General features: G+C 38.3%; 5 protein-coding genes across 9 annotated transcripts in view; 4 read left to right on the forward strand and 1 right to left on the reverse strand.

Moving 5' to 3' along the window:
* Positions 1-5,576, forward strand: part of LOC104756625 (protein GIGANTEA) — a 7,222-nt gene extending 1,646 nt beyond the window's left edge. For 2 of the 4 annotated variants that reach the window (XM_010479241.2, XM_010479242.2), the window contains 13 exons: positions 28-99; positions 195-249; positions 341-483; positions 572-849; positions 948-1,003; positions 1,180-1,417; positions 1,530-1,680; positions 1,884-2,093; positions 2,218-3,735; positions 3,860-3,928; positions 4,256-4,474; positions 4,567-4,659; positions 5,025-5,576. In XM_010479241.2, coding sequence (XP_010477543.1) covers positions 28-99; positions 195-249; positions 341-483; positions 572-849; positions 948-1,003; positions 1,180-1,417; positions 1,530-1,680; positions 1,884-2,093; positions 2,218-3,735; positions 3,860-3,928; positions 4,256-4,474; positions 4,567-4,659; positions 5,025-5,342 — 3,420 coding nt within the window. In that variant the 3' untranslated portion in view covers positions 5,343-5,576. The remainder of the gene's footprint in view (positions 1-27; positions 100-194; positions 250-340; positions 484-571; positions 850-947; positions 1,004-1,179; positions 1,418-1,529; positions 1,681-1,883; positions 2,094-2,217; positions 3,736-3,859; positions 3,929-4,255; positions 4,475-4,566; positions 4,660-5,024) is intronic. The other 2 variants (XM_010479243.2, XM_010479244.2) reach the window with 1 other exon arrangement.
* Positions 5,853-7,318, forward strand: LOC104756627 (40S ribosomal protein S18). The gene is made up of 4 exons (XM_010479245.1): positions 5,853-5,975; positions 6,172-6,332; positions 6,626-6,814; positions 7,042-7,318. Exons 1-4 carry the CDS (start codon positions 5,973-5,975, stop codon positions 7,145-7,147), a joined length of 459 nt encoding a protein of 152 aa, XP_010477547.1. The 5' UTR covers positions 5,853-5,972; the 3' UTR covers positions 7,148-7,318.
* On the forward strand, positions 9,481-11,444 carry LOC104756628. 2 transcript variants are annotated; one of them, XM_010479247.2, is made up of 3 exons: positions 9,481-9,665; positions 10,163-10,878; positions 11,208-11,444. In XM_010479247.2, exons 2-3 carry the CDS (start codon positions 10,268-10,270, stop codon positions 11,275-11,277), a joined length of 681 nt encoding a protein of 226 aa, XP_010477549.1. In that variant the 5' UTR covers positions 9,481-9,665; positions 10,163-10,267; the 3' UTR covers positions 11,278-11,444. The 2 variants fall into 2 exon arrangements, with proteins under 2 accessions (XP_010477549.1, XP_010477550.1); XM_010479248.2 differs by having other exon boundaries at positions 10,169-10,878.
* Positions 11,571-14,253, forward strand: LOC104756630 (putative methyltransferase At1g22800). The gene is made up of 11 exons (XM_010479250.2): positions 11,571-12,024; positions 12,125-12,211; positions 12,289-12,367; positions 12,466-12,607; positions 12,704-12,773; positions 12,877-12,941; positions 13,046-13,124; positions 13,258-13,345; positions 13,440-13,504; positions 13,600-13,689; positions 13,908-14,253. The coding sequence occupies exons 1-11, from the start codon at positions 11,833-11,835 to the stop codon at positions 14,025-14,027; spliced, it is 1,077 nt and encodes a 358-aa protein (XP_010477552.1). The 5' UTR covers positions 11,571-11,832; the 3' UTR covers positions 14,028-14,253.
* Positions 14,269-14,990, reverse strand: LOC104756629 (ethylene-responsive transcription factor ERF019-like). The gene has a single exon (XM_010479249.2). It carries the CDS (start codon positions 14,949-14,951, stop codon positions 14,514-14,516), a length of 438 nt encoding a protein of 145 aa, XP_010477551.1. The 5' UTR covers positions 14,952-14,990; the 3' UTR covers positions 14,269-14,513.

Raw genomic sequence — 20,710 nt, forward strand, 5'->3', positions numbered from 1 at the left:
GCTGATTTTGTGTTGTTTTAATCCTAGGATCAAGTCGTTGCTTATGTCGAATATTTTGGTCAATTCACATCAGAGCAATTCCCAGATGACATTGCTGAGGTACTTTATTTGTGTTATGATGATGCTTTAATCAGTAAAGATTATTTTATCACTAGTGACGTTTTGATTGAATTGTAAATGTATATATGTATCAGTTGGTCCGGCATCAGTATCCATCAGATGAGAAGCGACTTTTGGACGATGTGTTGGGTATGAACTTAGATCTCAGCACTTCTTCTTTTTGTTGTTCTTGTTGTTGTTGTGAATGTCCCATCTGACATTTTGGTTTTCTGATGAACAGCAATGTTTGTCCTGCATCACCCGGAGCATGGTCATGCAGTCATTCTTCCAATCATTTCATGTCTCATTGATGGCTCATTAGTGTACAGCAAGGAAGCTCATCCATTTGCCTCTTTCATTTCTTTAGTTTGCCCAAGTAGTGAGGTATTTATATAGTTTCTCAACATTTCTTGTATAGCCAAAACTATCTTTTTATCACTTCCATTTTATGCTGACATGTTCTCATTCCTAGCAGAATGACTATTCGGAGCAATGGGCTTTGGCATGCGGAGAAATCCTTCGCATTTTGACTCATTACAATCGTCCCATATATAAGACTGAGCAGCAAAATGGAGAAACAGAGAGAAGTTGTCTGAGCAAAGCTACAACTAGTGGTTCTCCTCCGCCTTCAGAGACTAAGGCTGTATCACCGACACACCATGAAAGGAAACCTTTAAGGCCTTTGTCTCCATGGATTAGTGATATACTACTTGCTGCTCCTCTCGGTATAAGAAGTGACTACTTCCGATGGTAAGTAGACTGTGTTACTTACTACTGATGCTTTCATGCGCCGACGTCACTCTTTTATTTTGCTTACTCACAACTACAAAATGTTGCTTACATTACAGGTGTAGTGGTGTAATGGGAAAATATGCTGCTGGAGAGCTGAAGCCGCCAACCATTGGTAAGTTTAAATAATTTCATGTTAATATCCCCCAGACCTGGATATTTGATGAATCTTCTTATCTTATCAATAGAATTGTTCTATCATTTCGTTTATAGATGTGAATCAATCACCTGTGGCTATGGAATGCGTTTTGAGTTGCTTCTTATAACTCTCACGTTGTCCTACTTTGACAGCTTCTCGAGGATCAGGTAAACATCCTCAACTGATGCCTTCGACGCCAAGATGGGCTGTTGCTAATGGAGCTGGTGTCATACTGAGTGTTTGTGATGATGAAGTTGCTCGATATGAGACTGCTACACTTACAGCGGTTGCTGTCCCTGCACTTCTTCTTCCTCCCCCAACTACATCCTTAGATGAGCATCTAGTTGCTGGCCTTCCAGCTCTCGAGCCATATGCACGTTTGTTTCATAGGTATTGTTTCTGAACTTACCCTTTCAGTTGGGGTTTATTCGACTCTGTTGCTAGTTTTAAGGTTGTGCTTTCTCGAGTCCCTGATCAGAATTGTTTCTCACTTTCCTGTCAGATATTATGCCCTTGCAACTCCAAGTGCTACTCAGCGACTTCTTCTTGGACTCTTAGAAGCACCACCGTCTTGGGCTCCAGATGCACTTGATGCTGCTGTACAGCTTGTGGAACTCCTTCGAGCTGCTGAAGATTATGCATCTGGTGTAAGGGTAAGCGTAATATGAATTCTTTTAATCACTCTCCAGAAAGCTATTTGTGGCCCTTGATCCACACTATGAGATTTTCTGGCTTACAGTATGTGGGAGCATTTGAAATTTCATCAATGGATATCATCAGCTCCTATTAAAGAATGTTAGCTTTGATATGTCATAAACAAAAAGAAGGTTTGATCACACTCTCTTTCTTGGTGTAGCTACCCAGGAACTGGATGCATTTGCACTTCTTGCGTGCAATAGGAATTGCTATGTCTATGAGGGCAGGTGTTGCTGCTGATGCTGCAGCCGCTTTGCTTTTCCGCATACTCTCTCGGCCGGCACTGCTTTTTCCTCCGCTAAGTCAAGTTGAGGGAGTAGAAATTCAGCACGCGCCTATTGGTGGCTACAGTTCAAATTACAGAAAGCAGGCATGGTTCTTTTTAAAAAAAAATTCTTTGCTGTTCCACCAACTTATCTCTGATATGTGCGCGGCGCTCTGCTAGAAAATTATATCGAAACTGACTAATTTCTCAAGTCTGTATTTCTCAACAGATAGAAGTTCCTGCAGCAGAAGCAACCATTGAAGCCACTGCCCAAGGAATTGCCTCTATGCTTTGTGCTCATGGTCCTGAAGTTGAGTGGAGGATTTGCACAATATGGGAAGCTGCTTACGGTTTGATCCCTTTAAATTCGTCAGCGGTTGATCTTCCCGAAATCATAGTTGCTTCCCCACTGCAACCTCCGATCTTGTCATGGAATCTATACATTCCACTACTCAAAGTACTTGAATATCTTCCACGAGGGAGTCCTTCGGAAGCATGCTTGATGAAAATATTTGTTGCCACCGTGGAAACAATCCTCAGTAGAACTTTTCCGCCTGAATCTTCCAGGGACCATACCAGAAAAGCTAGATCGAGTTTTACCACAAGATCAGCGACCAAAAACCTTGCTATGGCTGAGCTTCGTTCTATGGTCCATGCTCTCTTTTTAGAAGCATGCGCTGGTGTGGAATTAGCATCACGCCTACTTTTTGTTGTGTTGACTGTATGTGTTAGCCATGAAGCACAGTCTAGTGGTAGCAAGAGACCGAGAAGCGAATATGCTAGTACTACCGAAAATATGGAGGCAAATCAACCTGTATCTAACAGTCAAACTAACCGTAAAAGTAGGAATGTCAAAGGACAGGGACCTGTGGCAGCATTTGATTCATACGTTCTTGCTGCGGTTTGTGCTCTTGCCTGTGAGGTTCAGCTGTACCCTCTGATGTCTGGAGGGGGAAACTTTTCCAGTTCTGCCATGGCTAAAACTATTACAAAGCCTGTAAAGTTAAATGGGTCATCTAACGAGTATGCAGCTGGGATTGACTCGGCAATTAATCATACACGCCGAATTTTGGCAATTCTAGAGGCACTATTTTCATTGAAACCGTCTTCTGTGGGGACTCCATGGAGTTACAGTTCTAGTGAGATAGTTGCTGCGGCCATGGTTGCAGCTCATATTTCCGAACTGTTCAGACGTTCAAAGGCTTTGACGCATGCGTTGTCTGGGTTGATGAGATGTAAGTGGGACAAGGAAATTCATAAACGAGCGTCATCATTATATAACCTCATTGATGTTCACAGCAAAGTTGTTGCATCCATTGTTGACAAAGCTGAACCCTTAGAAGCCTACCTTAAGAATTCACCGGTTCAGAAGGACTCTCTTACCTGTTTAAACTGGAAACAACAAAACACCTCATGCTTTGATACAGCGGTGACATCTGCCTCACGGACTGAAATGAATCCAAGAGGCAACCATAAGTTTGCTAGACATTCAGATGAAGGATCAGGAAGACCCTCGGAGAAGGGTATCAAAGAATTCCTCTTGGATGCTTCTGATCTAGCAAATTTCCTCACAGCTGATAGACTTGCAGGGTTCTATTGTGGTACACAAAAACTTTTGAGGTCAGTGCTTGCAGAGAAACCGGAGCTGTCTTTCTCCGTTGTTTCATTATTATGGCACAAACTGATTGCTGCTCCTGAAATCCAACCCACCGCAGAAAGCACCTCTGCGCAACAAGGATGGAGACAGGTAAACCGCACCATCTCTAATTCCCAGCTCACTTACAGTTGCCTCGATATTCTTTTGATTCTTCACTAATCTTAGTTCTCATGGGGCTCAACTTCATTGACTGATCATAGTTTTAATATACCAGGTTGTTGATGCGCTATGCAATGTCGTATCTGCAACGCCAGCAAAAGCAGCTGCAGCAGTTGTTCTTCAGGTCCAAATTTCTCTGACTTATATTATGTAATTTGCTAGGAACGCGACATGTGTGTAAAAATGAAGAACTGCGGAAAATATGTGGCTTGTGTCACGATATATTATGCTTGATTCACTCGATTTAATCTCTCATGAGTAGAATAGCAGATTATAAAAATATTAAGCTGGAAAGTTTTCTGCAACACTTGTTTTAATATGTCACAGATAGTAAATAAGGAAAAAAATATCAGTATAAAATGATTATGGCTTGTTTGAAGCTTAAATATTGAGGGATGTACTTTTATGCTCTAGTGTCTGTCTATCTGAACTGGTCTTGTGTTATTTACAGGCTGAGAGAGAGTTGCAGCCTTGGATCGCCAAATATGACGAAGAAGGCCAAAAAATGTGGAAAATCAATCAACGTATAGTCAAAGTGTTGGTGGAACTCATGCGCAATCATGACAGGCCTGAGTCACTGGTGATTCTAGCAAGTGCATCAGATCTTCTTCTGCGGGCAACTGATGGAATGCTTGTTGATGGAGAAGCTTGTACATTACCCCAACTCGAGGTACTACACTTTTATAGATTGCTCTACAATGCCCTTCCTCGAGCTGGAGTGAAAATCGGTTTTCTGATTCCACTGTATTTAAAATTTTGCAGCTACTTGAAGCCACTGCAAGAGCAATACAGCCGGTGCTAGCTTGGGGACCATCTGGACTAGCAGTGGTTGACGGTTTATCCAATCTATTGAAGGTAAGCATGAATCGAACAGGCCTATGGTTTTGTTTGTCCATTGTAGATGATCAGTAGTGGGGTCCATATCAGCTTTCACATACCCATGGCCATGAGTAGAACTCTCTCATTTAGAAACAACCTGTGAGCAGAGGGAACTTTAGGTTTCTAATCCCTCTCTTAGCTTTGCCTAAGTCACCATTTTTTTCCAAATGTTCCTCTTGCAAGTTTGTCTTTAGTTTTGCTACAACTTTCTCTTAAAAGTTAGGGTACTGCTTGCTTGGGAGTCAGATATAGTTACCAAAGTACTTAACATTAATATCAGTTGTGGAGAATCAAAATTGGACTGTGCTTAACCTTGTTCACATCTGTTTGCTTCTATGCAGTGTCGTCTACCAGCAACAATACGGTGCCTGTCACACCCAAGTGCACATGTACGTGCCTTAAGCACGTCAGTACTACGAGACATCATGAACCAAAGCTCTATACCTATTAAGGTAACTCCAAAACTGCCAACAACAGAGAAGAACGGAATGCATAGCCCGTCCTATCGGTTCTTCAACGCTGCCACAATAGACTGGAAAGCCGACATCCAAAAATGCTTGAACTGGGAAGCTCACAGTTTGCTCTCCACAACTATGCCTACTCAGTTTCTTGACACGGCGGCTCGAGAATTAGGCTGTACCATATCCTTGTCCCAATAACAAGCGTCCCACTTTTGTTTTTTTTGGTAATTTTTAGTGCTCCTAGACAAAAAAAAATATTTGGACGTAGTAGAGCAAGAAGAATATAAATAGCTTGTTGTATGTAATATGTATGATGAGTGACTAACGCAATCACTCCCACAGGCGTTAGATTTGCCATCGCTCGGGGTTCTTATATAACTCGACCTCTTCTTTGTACATTTTAAATGATGAAGTAGCTCAACCTTTTTTTTTTTCCTTGACTTCACTGGATCTAAATCGTAATGTATATATGTATATAGCTTCTTTTTCAAGTTGTATGGAATGATTTCGTCTTCTCGTTCATTAATATGATTGCTGTGATTTAGAGACTCTAAATTAGAGTTGTCAAATTGACCGGTTACAACACCGGAGGATGATTGGTTTAGTCGACGCAAAAAAAAAAAACATGAAAACAAAAATATTGGGATATCGAAAATTTTAAAAGGGTAAAATAGTCATTAACCGGGAGAGCTTCATATTAGGTTCGAAAACCCTAAAGTAGTACGCCGCTTATAACATATAACAGAGCTAACCTAACGCTGTGGTGGCGCCTCCAGAGTCTGTAAAAGAGCTTCATCCTCCTCTCGCAATCTTTCTCGGCATCCAAAAATGGTACGTTCATCGTTCTTATACTCTCCTCCTCTCTCGATTACCTTCTGTTTCTCCCGATTGATCGTGCTTCAATCAGCGTAGTTTTCTTTGCTGGTTATGTATTCGATTTGTTGTTGGAGCTGTAAGGTTTGTGTTCCTTTTCACGATTGTTACTGACGGATCTGTTTTCTGCTGGTGCGTTTGTGTGTGTGTGTAGTCTCTAGTTGCAAACGAGGAGTTTCAGCACATTTTGCGTGTGCTCAACACTAACGTCGATGGGAAGCAAAAGATTATGTTTGCCTTGACCTCGATCAAAGGTATTGGAAGGCGATTGGCCAACATTGTGTGCAAGAAGGCTGATGTTGACATGAACAAGAGGTTCGTTTCCTTCGTTTTCTAGCGTGTATCTTTCAGTAACTTGTGAATTCTATTATTGTTGATAGGGATTGTGATTTTTGAGAAGTTTTGTATAACTCTATAGTACTCAATAGAAGATGTAGCTGGATCTATGACTAGAAATTGAACTTTGCTTTGTCTGGTTTGTTTAATATGCTCTAAGAAATGTGATACAAGTTTTAGTGAAATTCTTGAAGAAGTTGGTCTACTGTCATATAATCTTGGTATCCTTATTCCTTAATATGTATTTTCTTTGTTGTGGCTGGAATATTCAGGGCTGGAGAGCTAAGTGCTGCTGAGATTGACAATCTCATGAATATCGTGGCTAACCCTCGCCAATTCAAGATCCCAGACTGGTTCTTGAACAGGCAAAAGGACTACAAGGATGGGAAATATTCCCAAGTTGTTTCCAATGCTCTTGACATGAAGCTGAGAGACGATCTTGAGCGTCTCAAGAAGATCAGGTAAACACACTACACATTCTGTGATCGTTAGTAACCGTATCTGTAAATAGTAATGGTTAGGTCATTTACCTGCCATAAAGTCTATATTGGAGAAGATAATAATTATACACTCTTATCTCTGATCATGTACTTGAATTACATTGTATTATCGTCTATCATGTTGTTTTCAATCAATAGAAGTTTGTTAGTAGTTCTGACTGAGGTTGTGACTCTAATGTAATAAACAGGAACCACCGTGGTCTGAGGCACTACTGGGGTCTGCGTGTACGTGGACAGCACACCAAAACCACCGGACGCCGTGGAAAGACTGTCGGTGTCTCGAAGAAGCGTTAAAGAGAGTTTGTTGGTTGTGTTGTACTCAATGACGAGAGCTTGGTGCTTTGTTTTTGTCTTGTTTTTGGCAGAAGAGATAGTTTAAGAGGTGTTGTTGTTTCATCAAATGACTGGTCTTAGTTTTTGACAATATATAATTCAAATCAGAAAACTATGTTCGTTCCTCTTTTACTCTCTTCGTTATATTCCCCTCAAATCAACTTTGTTACTTTGAAGCTTCAAATCTGCTTGAAACAAAGCAATATTACCAACAAAACATAAGGTCCATAGTTTCATACTTCCATACATAGAAATTTACAATAGTGAGTAAAAAAGTGTGTTGAGTCAGGCAAAAGGGGATGTCGCTATCATGCGCAAGATACATCGTTATCGGGGTTTAATCACTATCAGTAACTTTTAAAAGACTGGGAATTAAATATGTATTTTCAATTCATGTTAATGTTAGGGCATGTTTATAGGGGGATCAGGTGAGGGTGATCTTAGAAGAGAAATATTGTAAAAATATTGTAAGATCAGGTCTTAAGAACTTTTGTTAAGAAGTTAGTTATTGGGAGAACAGGTATAAGATCTTAAGATTTAATAATATAATATTTTTTTAGAACTATAAACAATTTAAAACTTTTATAAAATAACATTTTAATTGCAAACTTATAAAAATTTTATTAAAATTCAAAATACAATGCCATATTTTTATGAAACAAAAAAAACATTGTAAATAAAATTTAAAAAAAAAAAACAAACTCGAACTCTTGGGGGAGGGGGAGGAGTTGTTGTTCATCACATTGATGATGCACAATTGTGTAAACAAATAGACTTGTAAATGCCGCAGACTAAGCAATACTATTTGCTTTGAATTCCCCCACTGGTAAGCTCTATGATTCAACAATAAAAACTTGTACACTGATGAGCCTATGCGGTATATGTATCACCTGCCAGAGGTACATTTCTCATTGCCATATCATCATCACACATTGAAATGTATCATAGAATATTGGGGCAATGTATGTATCACAGATCAACGTTGTGTTGGTTTCAGGAAACTGATGTTAAGGCCAAGACAAACCTCATTTTGTAACTCAGTGATTTCTACTAGTTCTACATAAGGAGAAGGAGCAGTTTAAAAACATTGAGTCCATCTTTAGGTAACTGCACGTACCTTACCACGGATCCTCTGATGAAACAGTTTCTCACTGAAAGCTACACAAGGCAAATTGCACAAATCCGTAAGCTTATAATACCATCATCAAGTGCCAAAGATATACCAATAAAAAAAGCTTAAAACAACTGAAACAAATTGCAAATCTCTTCTACTTGAGAGTAAACTTGAGAAATTGCAGTATATAAGCAGCAATCTCAATAAAAACATGTCAATCAGCACTACACTAGCTACAAAACATATCACTTTAAACTGTCCCTTTGCGTTTGTCAATTTAATCAATATCACCTTAAAGCTTCTCAAGCTTGGTCATGGTAAATGTAACTAGGAAAAATAATTAAAGAGTGATGATGGCTAAAACACATCTGCAAGAGCCTACCATTAAAGCTTTTTCTAATTCATCAGTTCCATAAGTGATATTTTGCAACAGCGAGCAACAGAAGTGTAACAAGAAACTAGCGAGAGCGAGAGACTAAGCCCAGTGGTTACATCTCTAGATAATGTCAAACCATTATCAAAATCACACCTTTTTCTACTGGTTAGATAAACCACTAAAGAGAACAATTCAAGCTCACACACAATTCAAGCATAGGCTAATCGAACAAACCCTAAATTCCCAAACATAAAAGAAGAAAAAGTTACCATGTGTTAGAAGAAAGAAGAAACCCCTATAACCAATCGCTTACAGAAAACTAAATCAACGAAGAATGAAGAAACCTTTGTTAGAAGAAGACTTAGGTCAAACCAAAACAAACAATAATATCAAATCCCGAAAACTCAAATTCACGAAAGACGAAGCAAATTTACCATTTTTTTTCTCTGTTGATGATTCCTTCCTCTCTGCTCGCAATTCAACGAAGAAGGTGGAAGCTTTAGCGCGGATTGAGGATTCGTCGCTTGGAGAAATCGACACGGTGTTTGGTTCAGGATCGGAATCATGGATAGGGTTTCGCGGCGGAGGAGGATCCATCGGCGATGTGGTCGTAGTCGCCGTTTCGCTTTGTCGCCATTTGCGAGAGAAGAAGAAAAAAAATGTCGAAGAAAAAAAAATGTCGAAGGAAAAAAAAATTGAAACCAAGCTTTCCGTGTGACACGTCACCTTTAGATCAGTGGGAAGAACTGATCTTATTTAAGATCAATTGGGCTGATCTTATGGGTACTGTTCAATAAATTTTAATTTTAAAAGCCCCAAGATCACCCATGTGATCTACCGATAAACATGGCCTTACTCTCTTCTTCACACTCTCTCTAATCGAGTCATCGTCCCCATTGATTCACTCGAGAGAAAGTGACGACGATCTTAACAGCCGGCGCTGACCAAAGTCATCGATTCTCTTCCCGAGCTTTTGATCCCTCCCTCAGGTGAATTTTAAGACTCCCTTAGATTCACTTTTTTTTTTTCTTTCTCCTGTGCGAATTTTCCCGAGAAAAAAAAAACCAGCAAAAAAGTAGTAGCGAGGAAGAACGAGCTTAGAATTGAGATCGTATCGTATTCTTTCGGTGGCTTGAAGTGAAGTAGTTAGATGCATGTTCTAAACTCTTTCTCTTGACTTGTTTCCTGATGATTTGAAAATGGCCTTATAGATCTTCTAATCAATTCACAGAGTGTGTGTTCTTCTGCATCTAAGTCAAAACTTGCGGTTACAGATCCAATCTCATTTCGTTTCGTTTCCACTATCTCTGTTACCATTTTTGTGTGTTTTCTCTTTTTTTGGCGTTTTAGATCTCCTCCACGATTGAGGTTGATCCTCTAAAACTCTTTTTTCCATTTGAGTAGTTCTAGTCAATTTAGCAAGTAAAGATGTTGTATGTGTCATCCTATGACTGTAAATTCTCAGTTTGATTTTTGTCTTTGTTAGCTTCAGGTTTCTTAAATTCTACTATATCTGGTGCTTGGGGTGAGCCAGGAAGGTGGTGGACATTGTCAGCTTTTTTAAATGTACGCCAGATGAATAGAGCAACTAATGTTACTGGCAGTAGAAGGAGGGGGTTTATTCTCAGCGTCTGCGTCTGGGTATAGTAAGGGATTGACCCTTCTTTTCTCTGGTGATAAGGACGGAGACAAGCCCATGAGAGTTGTGCCGTGGAACCAGTACCAGGTTGTTGACCAAAAGCCTGAGGCTGACGACCCTGTTGTTCTTCAGCTGGATTCCATTAAGAACCGAGTTTCCCGCGGTTGCGCTGCTTCCTTCAGTTGTTTCGGTGGCGCTTCCGCAGGACTTGAGACCCCATCTCCTCTTAAAGTAGAACCTGTGCAGCAGCCGCAGCAGCAGCAGCATCGTGATATATCATCACCAGAGTCTGTCGTTGTTGTTTCTGAAAAGGGTAAAGACCACATAAGTGAAACTGATAACAGCAGCAGCAGCAGCAGCAGCAAAGAAGCTTTCAAACTCTCATTGAGGAGTAGCTTGAAGAGGCCCTCTGTTGCGGAACCACGCTCTCTTGAGGATATTAAAGAATACGAGACGTTGAGCGTGGATGGTAGCGATCTCACTGGTGACATGGCAAGGCGGAAAGTTCAGTGGCCAGATGCTTGTGGTAGTGAACTCACTCAAGTTAGAGAATTTGAGCCGAGGTATGTGATAGAGTGTTACCGCTTGTTGAGAAGTTTATAAATCCCAATTTAGTTTAACATAAGTAAAAATCGTTTTATGCAAATTGGATCCTTAATTAATGTGAATAATGAGCTTTAATTTACTGCTGTGCTGTGACTTAACTTCTATGATCAAAATCGAAAGCATTTAATGCATTCAGAGTTTTACATGTGCTCTGTACCAGCCAAAGTGGATACATATATTACAGTATCTGTTTACGCATCATAGTTTTTGCATAGACCTCTTAGCATTGTTTCCTCTCGCGGTTTTGTTACTGACTTGCGAGAAACAAACTTGATTTTGGTTGCAGTGAGATGGGATTATCAGATGAAGAATGGGAGGCGGGACAACAAAGGACATGTTCGTGTGTGATCATGTAAATTCAGAAAACCATCGGTATCACTCTTTTTTACTCCCCACCTCTTGTGTGCACTCTCTCATAGATTTAAAAGTGTATCTGTTAATCTGTTATTACAAAAGTTCTCTTCAAGGTTTTGGCTTGTACATTTTTTCCCCCGTGTTTTGAGTGACAACTTATTCCTGGTTTTCTATCTTCTTAAAACGAAAAGAGAACATTCCAAATCGATACAAAGAGTGAGAGTAGCAAAATAACACTTGTGTTGTGTCAATCAGAAAAGAATCTCAACCACACGACCTTTCGTGAACAAAACTAGAATGATATCAGTTAACTTGCCTTATATACAATGTAAAGTGCGAATCACAATGTTTATGCAACGATTCATCCGAGGGTCATTATGAGGGTTAAATTTTACAATTTAAGTAAAATGTGAGGATTTATGGAATATAGACAAACATTAGGGACCAAAATGAAATAAGACCAGACTGAGAAATCTACCGTCTCTTCTTCAAACCAAACCCAGAACCCCGTCCGACGTTTTACCGGTGCTAGCTAAGAACCAGAGAGAGAGAGAGAGATGCGGAGGATCAATTCTATCTACGGACGAATTGGGCTGTTTAAGAGAATATCCGAAAAATCTACGAAGCAATCTCATACATTCCTCGCCTCTCACTCTTTCTCTACGCACGGTGGTTATGGCGGTGACGGTGAGCTACAACAGAACAACTCCAAAGTCAAGATCTTTGATCGAGACCTCAAGCGTATACATGTGTAGTCTTCGAATTCATCTCACATTTTTTTTTATCTAACCCAGATTCCATTTCCTTTGTTTCTGATTTTATAATTCTTTTGTGTGCTTTCGATTGAAGCGTGATCGAGCTGCGTGGCTGTCCTCTCGCCATAAAAACAATTCCTTTGTTGACGCTGTTGCAGACAATCTCCTTGACCGTTTAGAGGTACTCCTTCATTTCTTGATTTTTCAAATCCGGTTTAATCAAGTTTAGTGATGTTATCTTGGTTTCTTCTTTATAAGGATTGTAAGAAGAGTTTTCCCACTGCGTTATGTTTGGGAGGATCTATTGGTGCTGTTAAGAGATTGATACGTGGTCGTGGTTAGTTATATCTCTCTTTGACTGTCTTGGTTTTGTAGATTTGTTTCCATGTGCATTGTGAATGATGATGATGATTTTGGTGGCTTTGGTTGCAAAAGGTGGGATTGAAAAGCTTATCATGATGGATACTTCATATGATATGATTAAATCATGTAGAGATGCTGATGAGGATTCACTCGGTAACTCCATCGAGACATCGTATTTGGTTGGTGATGAAGAGTTTCTGCCAATCAAAGAGAGGTATAACAACAACAGTATTGTAAAACCTGTTTTTGTTTCCCCTTGCTGCTAGTTTTGTACCTGCTAATATCTGGTCATGTGTTGTTGTTTGTGAAGTTCGGTTGATTTGATCATAAGTTCGTTGGGGCTTCATTGGACAAATGATCTTCCAGGATCCATGATACAGGTTTTTCTCGTTTTGTTACTTTTGTTGGTTTATTTGAAATGGGTTTGTTGTCCTTAGAGCAATACTAATATTGTGTTGGCTTATGATCGTGTGATTACTGCAGTGCAAACTAGCGCTGAAGCCTGATGGCCTGTTTTTAGCAGCAATTCTTGGCGGAGAAACCTTAAAGTTTGTCCTGCCTTTCGTTTCAAGTCAAGACTCAATATTGAATGCTCTCTCCCATATATATGTTCTTTCTTATTATCCTTTCATGTATTCAAATTCTTTATTAGGGAGCTGAGAATAGCATGCACTTTGGCTCACATGGAGCGTGAAGGAGGTATTAGTCCCAGGCTATCGCCTTTAGCACAGGTGTGTTTGTGAATCCTTAGCAAGTTCACTTAATTTTCTTTCCAGCTTGAAAAAAGCGGGAACTGCACTTTGTAGATGACAGAACAAAAGAGTTGGTTTTATAGTGAAAGAACATGGCTTCTCTTTCTTTCAGGTTAGGGACGCAGGGAATCTCTTGACCAGGGCGGGTTTTAGTCTTCCTGGAGTTGACGTCGATGAATATGTAGTTAAATACAAGAGTGGTAAACTTCCAAGTACTTCATCATTGGCGAAAACGTGTATTGTATCTAAGAGTTTCTTCTGATTTGCGTCTTTGTTGTGTATCTTATTACTCAGCGCTGGATCTTATAGAGCATCTTCGTGCAATGGGTGAAACCAATGGTCTTCTTGAGAGAAACAAGGTTGGTTTCTTCTTCTTTTAAGACTTTTTACAATTGTGGCGACTACTGTAGTAGTACTTTTTCTTAACCAAAATTCTTCTTGATTACAAAAACAGATATTAAATCGCGAAACTGCTCTTGCCACTGCAGCCATATATGACTCCATGTTTGCCACAGAGGATGGCACTATACCTGCTACTTTTCAGGTCCGTCGATAGAATTTCAGAACTAACTCATCTATGGATAAACCATTAACCAGTTTCAATTCATAGTCAATATATTCTATAGCTGTTTAGGCTTTTCTCGCTATACGAAATCTATGTTGTATGTGTTGAAACAATGTATGCAAAAAACTAAAAGTTCGTAATCCTGCAGTTGACAACATCTAAGGTCTAAATTATATCATTTGGGCATTCCTATGTAGGTGATTTACATGACAGGATGGAGAGAACATTCGTCTCACCAGCAGGCCAAGCGAAGAGGTTCAGCCACGGTATCCTTCAGGGATCTCCATAAGCAGTTTGGCGGTCAATCTGAATCTTGATAGATTGACTAAAAAGAAGGCCACGTTTCTAATAAACAGAGGCTTCAAATGAGACTGAGAGAAATCAGTTACTTAGAGCAACTCTTGTAGATTTTTCGTCAAATTGTGTGTTTGTCACCTGCTTTGTCCCATGTATTTTCGTATGGAGTAATAATGTAAGAGCTAATCAGATACATTTTTGTATTCTACAAAGACATTTTGAGTACCTAAATTCAAATCTTCAATATACAAAGGACCAGACTTCACTGAATCGTTGAACCAAACATTGATCAAAATTCAAAACCTTACATGTATGGTATATTCACAACCCTTTTTGAGTACCTAAATTCATATCTTTAATCATGCCGCGAGGCTTCTTTAATAGAATGGTATACAATGGACCAGACTTCACAGAATCGTTGAACCAAACATTGATCAAAACCTTACATGTATGGTATATTCACAACCCTTTTGGTGCATACTACTAGGCTCCAAACAACACTCGGATCAAACGTGATCGTGACCGTCCAGATAATCATACACTGAAATATTCAACGGCTCAACTTCATCAGCTCCTCCATTCTCATAATACGTCACCGTATCACCATACCCGGAGTTCACGCCGCTGGTACTGTGGACGATTCCGGCGTCAATAGCCATCCCGGCGTTAGAAGCAGCTTGCTGGATAGATCTCGGAGAAGTTTTGGAAGCCATCGAAGGATTAAGCAAATGAGGGAAGTTGAGAGACTCTAACGAATCGGGTTGGTGTAAACAGAAGAAAGCTACGTCGTGTGCTACGGCGGCTCCTTCAGCTGTTGAGAATGAGCCTAACCAGAGACGGTCACGAGTTCCCGGAACTCTAATCTCCGATACCCATTTCCCCCATTTCCGGCGACGGATCCCTTTGTACTTTGGTTGGGTTTCATCGGATTCTCTGTAATCCATTTTTTATGACCGATGTCAAGAAAGAAGAGACTTTGGAGTGTTATGTGTTTATTATTATGTTTGGTTTGAACTTTGAAGATACGAAGACTATTTATACGTTGAAGTTTGATGAAAGTCAAAATAATAAATATTTGTAATATAATAGTATATGAATGAATGAGAATGACGTTGACCAAATTATATTAATATTTTTTTAATTAATCTGGAAGAAAAAATCAACGGGTCGGTCAAAGTATGACCCCTTTTTATTGTGTGTGTGTGGTTTTCAATTAGACATGTGCCCTGACCGGTCCAATTTCTTTTACAAGTTGTAACTTTTTTTTGTTCTTCTTCTTTTTTGGCTGTGCCTGTGTGACTCTAATAGTAACTAGTTCAATGTATTTGGAGATTTACTGTCAATTCTTTTTCAACTAGTGGGATTTACTGTATCGTCGCCGTTCAACTTAAATGATGGTATTGTATTTTTTTTATATGTAAAAATTGTTAATTATATTTAAAGATTTAACTGTTAATTTAAGTAGTGAAAGAAAAAAAAAAAAAAAAAAANAAAAAAAAAGTAGATTACGAAAAACTCTCCAACCGTGAAGAACGTGAAAACGTCATCATCTCTGGTTAAACCACGTGGGGGATAAGACGAAGAGAACACAACAACGAAGACCTTCTTCTTCTTTTTTTTTTGCCTTTTTTGGGCTCAAATTGCGTCATGCGTGACGTAAAATAGTCACCGTCTAAACCGGGTCTTTTTTTTTCGGTCTGTTTGTTTGGTATTTGACCAAAAAGAATATTGTAATGAGAAAAACTACAAGTCCACGGACTACACACAGATACAACTGTCCCAAACTAGTTGGGGGGGGGGAAAAAAGTTGTTTTTTGTCTTCTTCTGTGTGTCTTTAATACGTATCCGTTGGATGAGACATGGTTGTCAGAATTTAGTTTCACACATACAAGTACAACCACCATCCTCTCACACACGCGAAGCATCCACGGAGAAAACCCAAGTGTCTCGTCACGTAATTAATGTGGTTCATATGCGTAACCAATTCCTTATCTTTACTTTGTTTAGGTTTTTTTTTTTTTTTTTTTTGGTTTGTTTAGGTTTTGTCTTGTCTGTCGTCTACACACAGACATTTTTGGAGTTGATCGTAACGTGACAGACCGACCCGCCTATCATACTCACCGACTCATTTAGAAGTAACCAAATAATTATAATTCAATAATTCATGATTAGAGTTTTTCGTAGCGTTTTATTGATATTTCATATTTGATTAGATATATATCCCCGCCTAACGATTTTTTAAACACACATAATCAGATGATAGGCGTGGATTTATTTAACTATCAACGACATTCCTTCTGCAACTGATCTTTAGATTCCAAAGCTTTTAGTGTAATTTTTCAGACACAAAGACACCTCCTTGAGCTCAATGTACTCCTTCAAGACATTGTCCCATATGTGTATTTATTTTTTCTTTTGTAATCGATATATTTTCTATTACAATAATGTCAACAAATCAACGAAAGGCTTAGCCCAATACCAAACAGAGCACGACCTGGGCCTAAATGCATATTGGTCTTAATTAAAAGAACAATATCATATGCCAGCTACTTAACCTTATCAGTCTCATCGATAAAAGGAGCATAAAGGGTGACTGTTGAGTTTCTTCTACTCTCCTTGAGTTTCTTCTTCTTCTTCAACCTACTTTTGCATTTTGTTTACACCAAAGCTTAATTCTCTCTTTTTTTTTTGTTTAAGGATGTTGCGTAGGGAGGACCTTGATGCGTTTGCAGCCCATATAAGGGACATGTCTCCAGGATATAAACTGGCCAAGGCTGAGTATGAAGGTGTGCGTGAAGTCAGGTACTATGATTTGAAAGTCAAAACGTTAGAAACCTCTAAATCGGGGAATGTGATAGGAGACACCGCCAGTTATGCAAAAAGTATTGTTGGAGGAGGTTTAAGATATTTAACGGAAGATACTTTCATTATCGATTACACTCTAAGCGCCAACTTGTTAGGTGAAGCAGTTTATGGTGCAATAGACTGTGTTGGTCTATATTTCAGAGTTAACTGGACTGTGCGAGAGGTAGTGGTCGAGTTTTATACTCCTAGTGAGCCAAGAACTTTGAAGATACCGAATGATTTGAGGAGGGTATTACGTGAGGGTAAGGTAAGAAATTTAGCCCAATTTGCTGAAATGACTGGTTTAGACACGAGGCATGTGGGTTTTTTTGACGCTGAGAGATTGGTTACATTGTTTCAAAGAGGTTCGGTAATACAAAGTAAGCTGACGAGGTTGGTCAAAGGATGTTTGATCTATCTAGATCATTTGGAGAGTGGACCGAAGACGTACGAGAGAGCTGATCTCCACACTCTAGAATATAAAGTCAAGGATCTTTTGTCTACATGGGATTTGTGGAACACGGCTTATGTGTACACCAAACATGAAAGCGATGCAGCGTACAATTTGGTATTGTATGCAATGTGTCAGAAGTACCCTAGCCAGCTTTTCGGCGGGGTGGAGCATGTCAAGATACCAGCTGATGGTGATGATATCATTTTAGTTGGATACTACTCGCCGATGAAACATTATCGCAATGTTGTGGTGTCACCAGCGCTAGTAATGGGTGCATTACTTGAGTACTCGTGTCAGTTTGGTATAGGGGAAGATTTGGAGTCGGCGATGATAATAGCTTGTTCGTTACGGCAGAACAGGTATCTTGATTATGTCGGTTTACCGGCTGTTGTTAGCAACTGTGATTTGGTCTATCCTGTTTTGAGGGGGATTGAAGCTGGAGGAGTAAGACAAAGGTGTACTATATTCTCTAAGGAATCGGGAATTATGTTGGGTAGGATTCACCAAATGGCTTGTTTAGTTCTTTTCAAGGATTTCGACACTAGTCTTAGAAAAACCGCGGAACGTGATATGATCATGAGCTCGGTGTTGGGTTTAGATATCTTCAGACTCATTGACTATATGGAGGATCAAATAGGTACCGGGATATTTCAAATGTCCAAAGACATGATTTGGTTAAAGTATCTTCAAGACGAGGCCATGGTTAGACTAAGAAACCATTCGGTTTTTGAAGGGTTTTGGCTGATTAAGAATCCACGTAACGTTTTGAAAGATGGTGTGATTAAATGTCTCAAGCATGGGGTATATTTAAAGCACCAGATCAGATTTGGTAATCATCTCGATAGTTTCGATATTTTGAAGAAAGAAGTTGTTCTTGGTGGTGGTGATCCGGAACTGGAACTTTCAGATGGAGGTTTCAATGTGTGTCTGGGTAACATTACGAGTGCTATAATAAGCCCGCCTGTAAAGATTCCTTCATTCTCACACGAGTGTATCGTGTCTCACAAATCTGATTGATAGTCTCTTCTCATTGGCTAATGATTTGGAACATGAAATTCATTTGTCTGAATCTCACCAAATTTCATAGCTTTTCGACAGTTGGAAAATCTGCTTCACAACTGTTTTGCCTATCTGTAATAAGAGCAATCATTGCTTTTAGAAGTATTTTTATTAGTTTAGTTTACCTTTTGAACTTTGATATGGAATCATGCAGGAAAAAGTGTTCAAGAGGCAAACCATATATGATATTTACCTTTTATTGCCAAACTCTTATCCAAAATGAATTTAGAGCAGTTTATAATTCTACAATTACTATGTTTTGTGATATTATGAGATATTTTCTCTATAAGATCAAATTGGGTTATGGAGCATGAAGTTTGTCTTTTTCTTAATCTAAAGGCTTTGGTTTATTTTTTTCACTCGGAAATTCGATAAAATTCACTAAACCTAAGGATGTGTCTTTCAATCGCAACCTTTTGTTCACGTCTTATGTGAAGCATCCCCTCTTTTTATCTTGTGCCTCTTCATACTGATTTATATACCTAAACCTTAACTTAAGAAACTGTGAAACTAAAAGTGGTTTTGTTCCCTTCTCTAATTATTAAGGTTTTCGTGATTTTATTGTGAATCCTTTAGACACATAATTAATTAAACTAATTTGGAAAATCTTCTTCTGAATCCTTTAGCCACAACGACGCCGCAAACTCACTATCGCCGCGCCCGTTGGTTTTGGTTGCGATTCTTTCTTCTCACAAGTCACACACCTTCGTATCGAAAATTTTGGATTTTTGTTATTATCTTATTTTAGTTCTTCTTAAGTGCTCTGTTTGTCTTTATGTTGTCGGTTAGATAATTTACTCAAGATTATAGCACATACATTTTAATTTCTTGAAGTTAAAGTAAGATATGATAAAAGTTATGCTTCTCCTTAGAAGTTGGGGAACAAAGGACGTGAGATCAATATAGCACAAAGTGGCGTAATCTTTTAAATATTAATTATGACATGATGATGGCCATGTTATATTTTTGATGAGAAGTTTTTTTTTTCCATATATAATTTCTAGGAAGCTCTGTCTGAAATGGTCTTGTCTTTGTAATATAAGAGCTGAAACACAATTTGCTACTAGATTGCAATTCTGTTTCAAGTTGATTATACCGATCTCTCTCGCCACCGCCACTGTTGCCATTCTTACAACTGCTCTGTTAGTATTCTGATCGATAGGCTTACAAAAGCTAATTTTCTTAATCAATAGCTTAATTTTCTTCATAAAGATATTTGTATTGAGTTTTTATTTTTCTTAAGACGCTCATAATATAAAATTAATATTTTTATAATTAAATTTATGTTTAGACATGCATAAGCAATGAAGATGGTCTCTAACTAATAAAAAAAATTACTTATTCGTTTTAAAAAGGTGACATTCTCCATTGGTCATACCAAAGGCTTCGTCATCATTCTCCATTGGTGATTTATCATTTACGTCGTTTATACATCCTTAGCTGGGATGTAGCCCCCATCCCTCTATACACCATTGCCCACGGCTTTAAATTGTAGGTTAGACACTTTATCTGACTGTCACATACGCCCCTACTTATTATTCTTTTAGATTTATGGGTTTAGTAGGCAATCGATCATAGATTTGCTAAATGCTTGGTAAGATTGGCAATCGATCATAGACATGTAATTTGGGTTAATATTTCAAATAAAAAAAAATAATAATTCTATTGTAAACGATTTAGTTCAAATGTAAAACAAAAATCTAGATAAAGAATAAAGAAAAAAGTTATACCTATTTTTATTTTATAAAGTAAATTATTTTTTGTTTGCACATCGAATAAGTTTTTTAAAAAATCATAAATTGAAGTGAGTTTTAATATGAGATAAAACAATAATGATATAAGGTACCTAGGCCAAAGTATGTAAACCTTAAAAGGAATTTATTTTGTGTGGTAGTATGATTGATTGTATGGAAACATTTTGAGAAATCTAATTTTCTTTTTCTTGAAAATATTACATAAATACGATGTTTTTCTTTTTTCGGAAAGACATTATCTCGCTGTCACCACATGTTTCGATCCTGCAACATGATTATTAAAAAAACTCTATTTAAGCATGCAATGGAAACAGAGTTTTTGAAAACTTAATAACAAATAACCTAAACAACAATAAATTATTTAGATATATTATGATATACTATAACAAAAATGATATTTATGTTTGTACTTAAAGAAAAAAGATAAATAATTTAAGATATATATACATAGGGATATATGATATATAACTTTATATAAACTGACTAGTAACAAAAAAAGAGAGACCAAATTTGCAATATTAATTCTCATTTAAAATAATATTATTTTAAAATTGTTATTTCATTTAAAATTTTCATTTCCGCACAACTTTGG

The sequence above is a fragment of the Camelina sativa genome, chromosome 17, assembly GCF_000633955.1.
Source record: "Camelina sativa cultivar DH55 chromosome 17, Cs, whole genome shotgun sequence".
Lineage (NCBI taxonomy): Eukaryota > Viridiplantae > Streptophyta > Magnoliopsida > Brassicales > Brassicaceae > Camelina > Camelina sativa.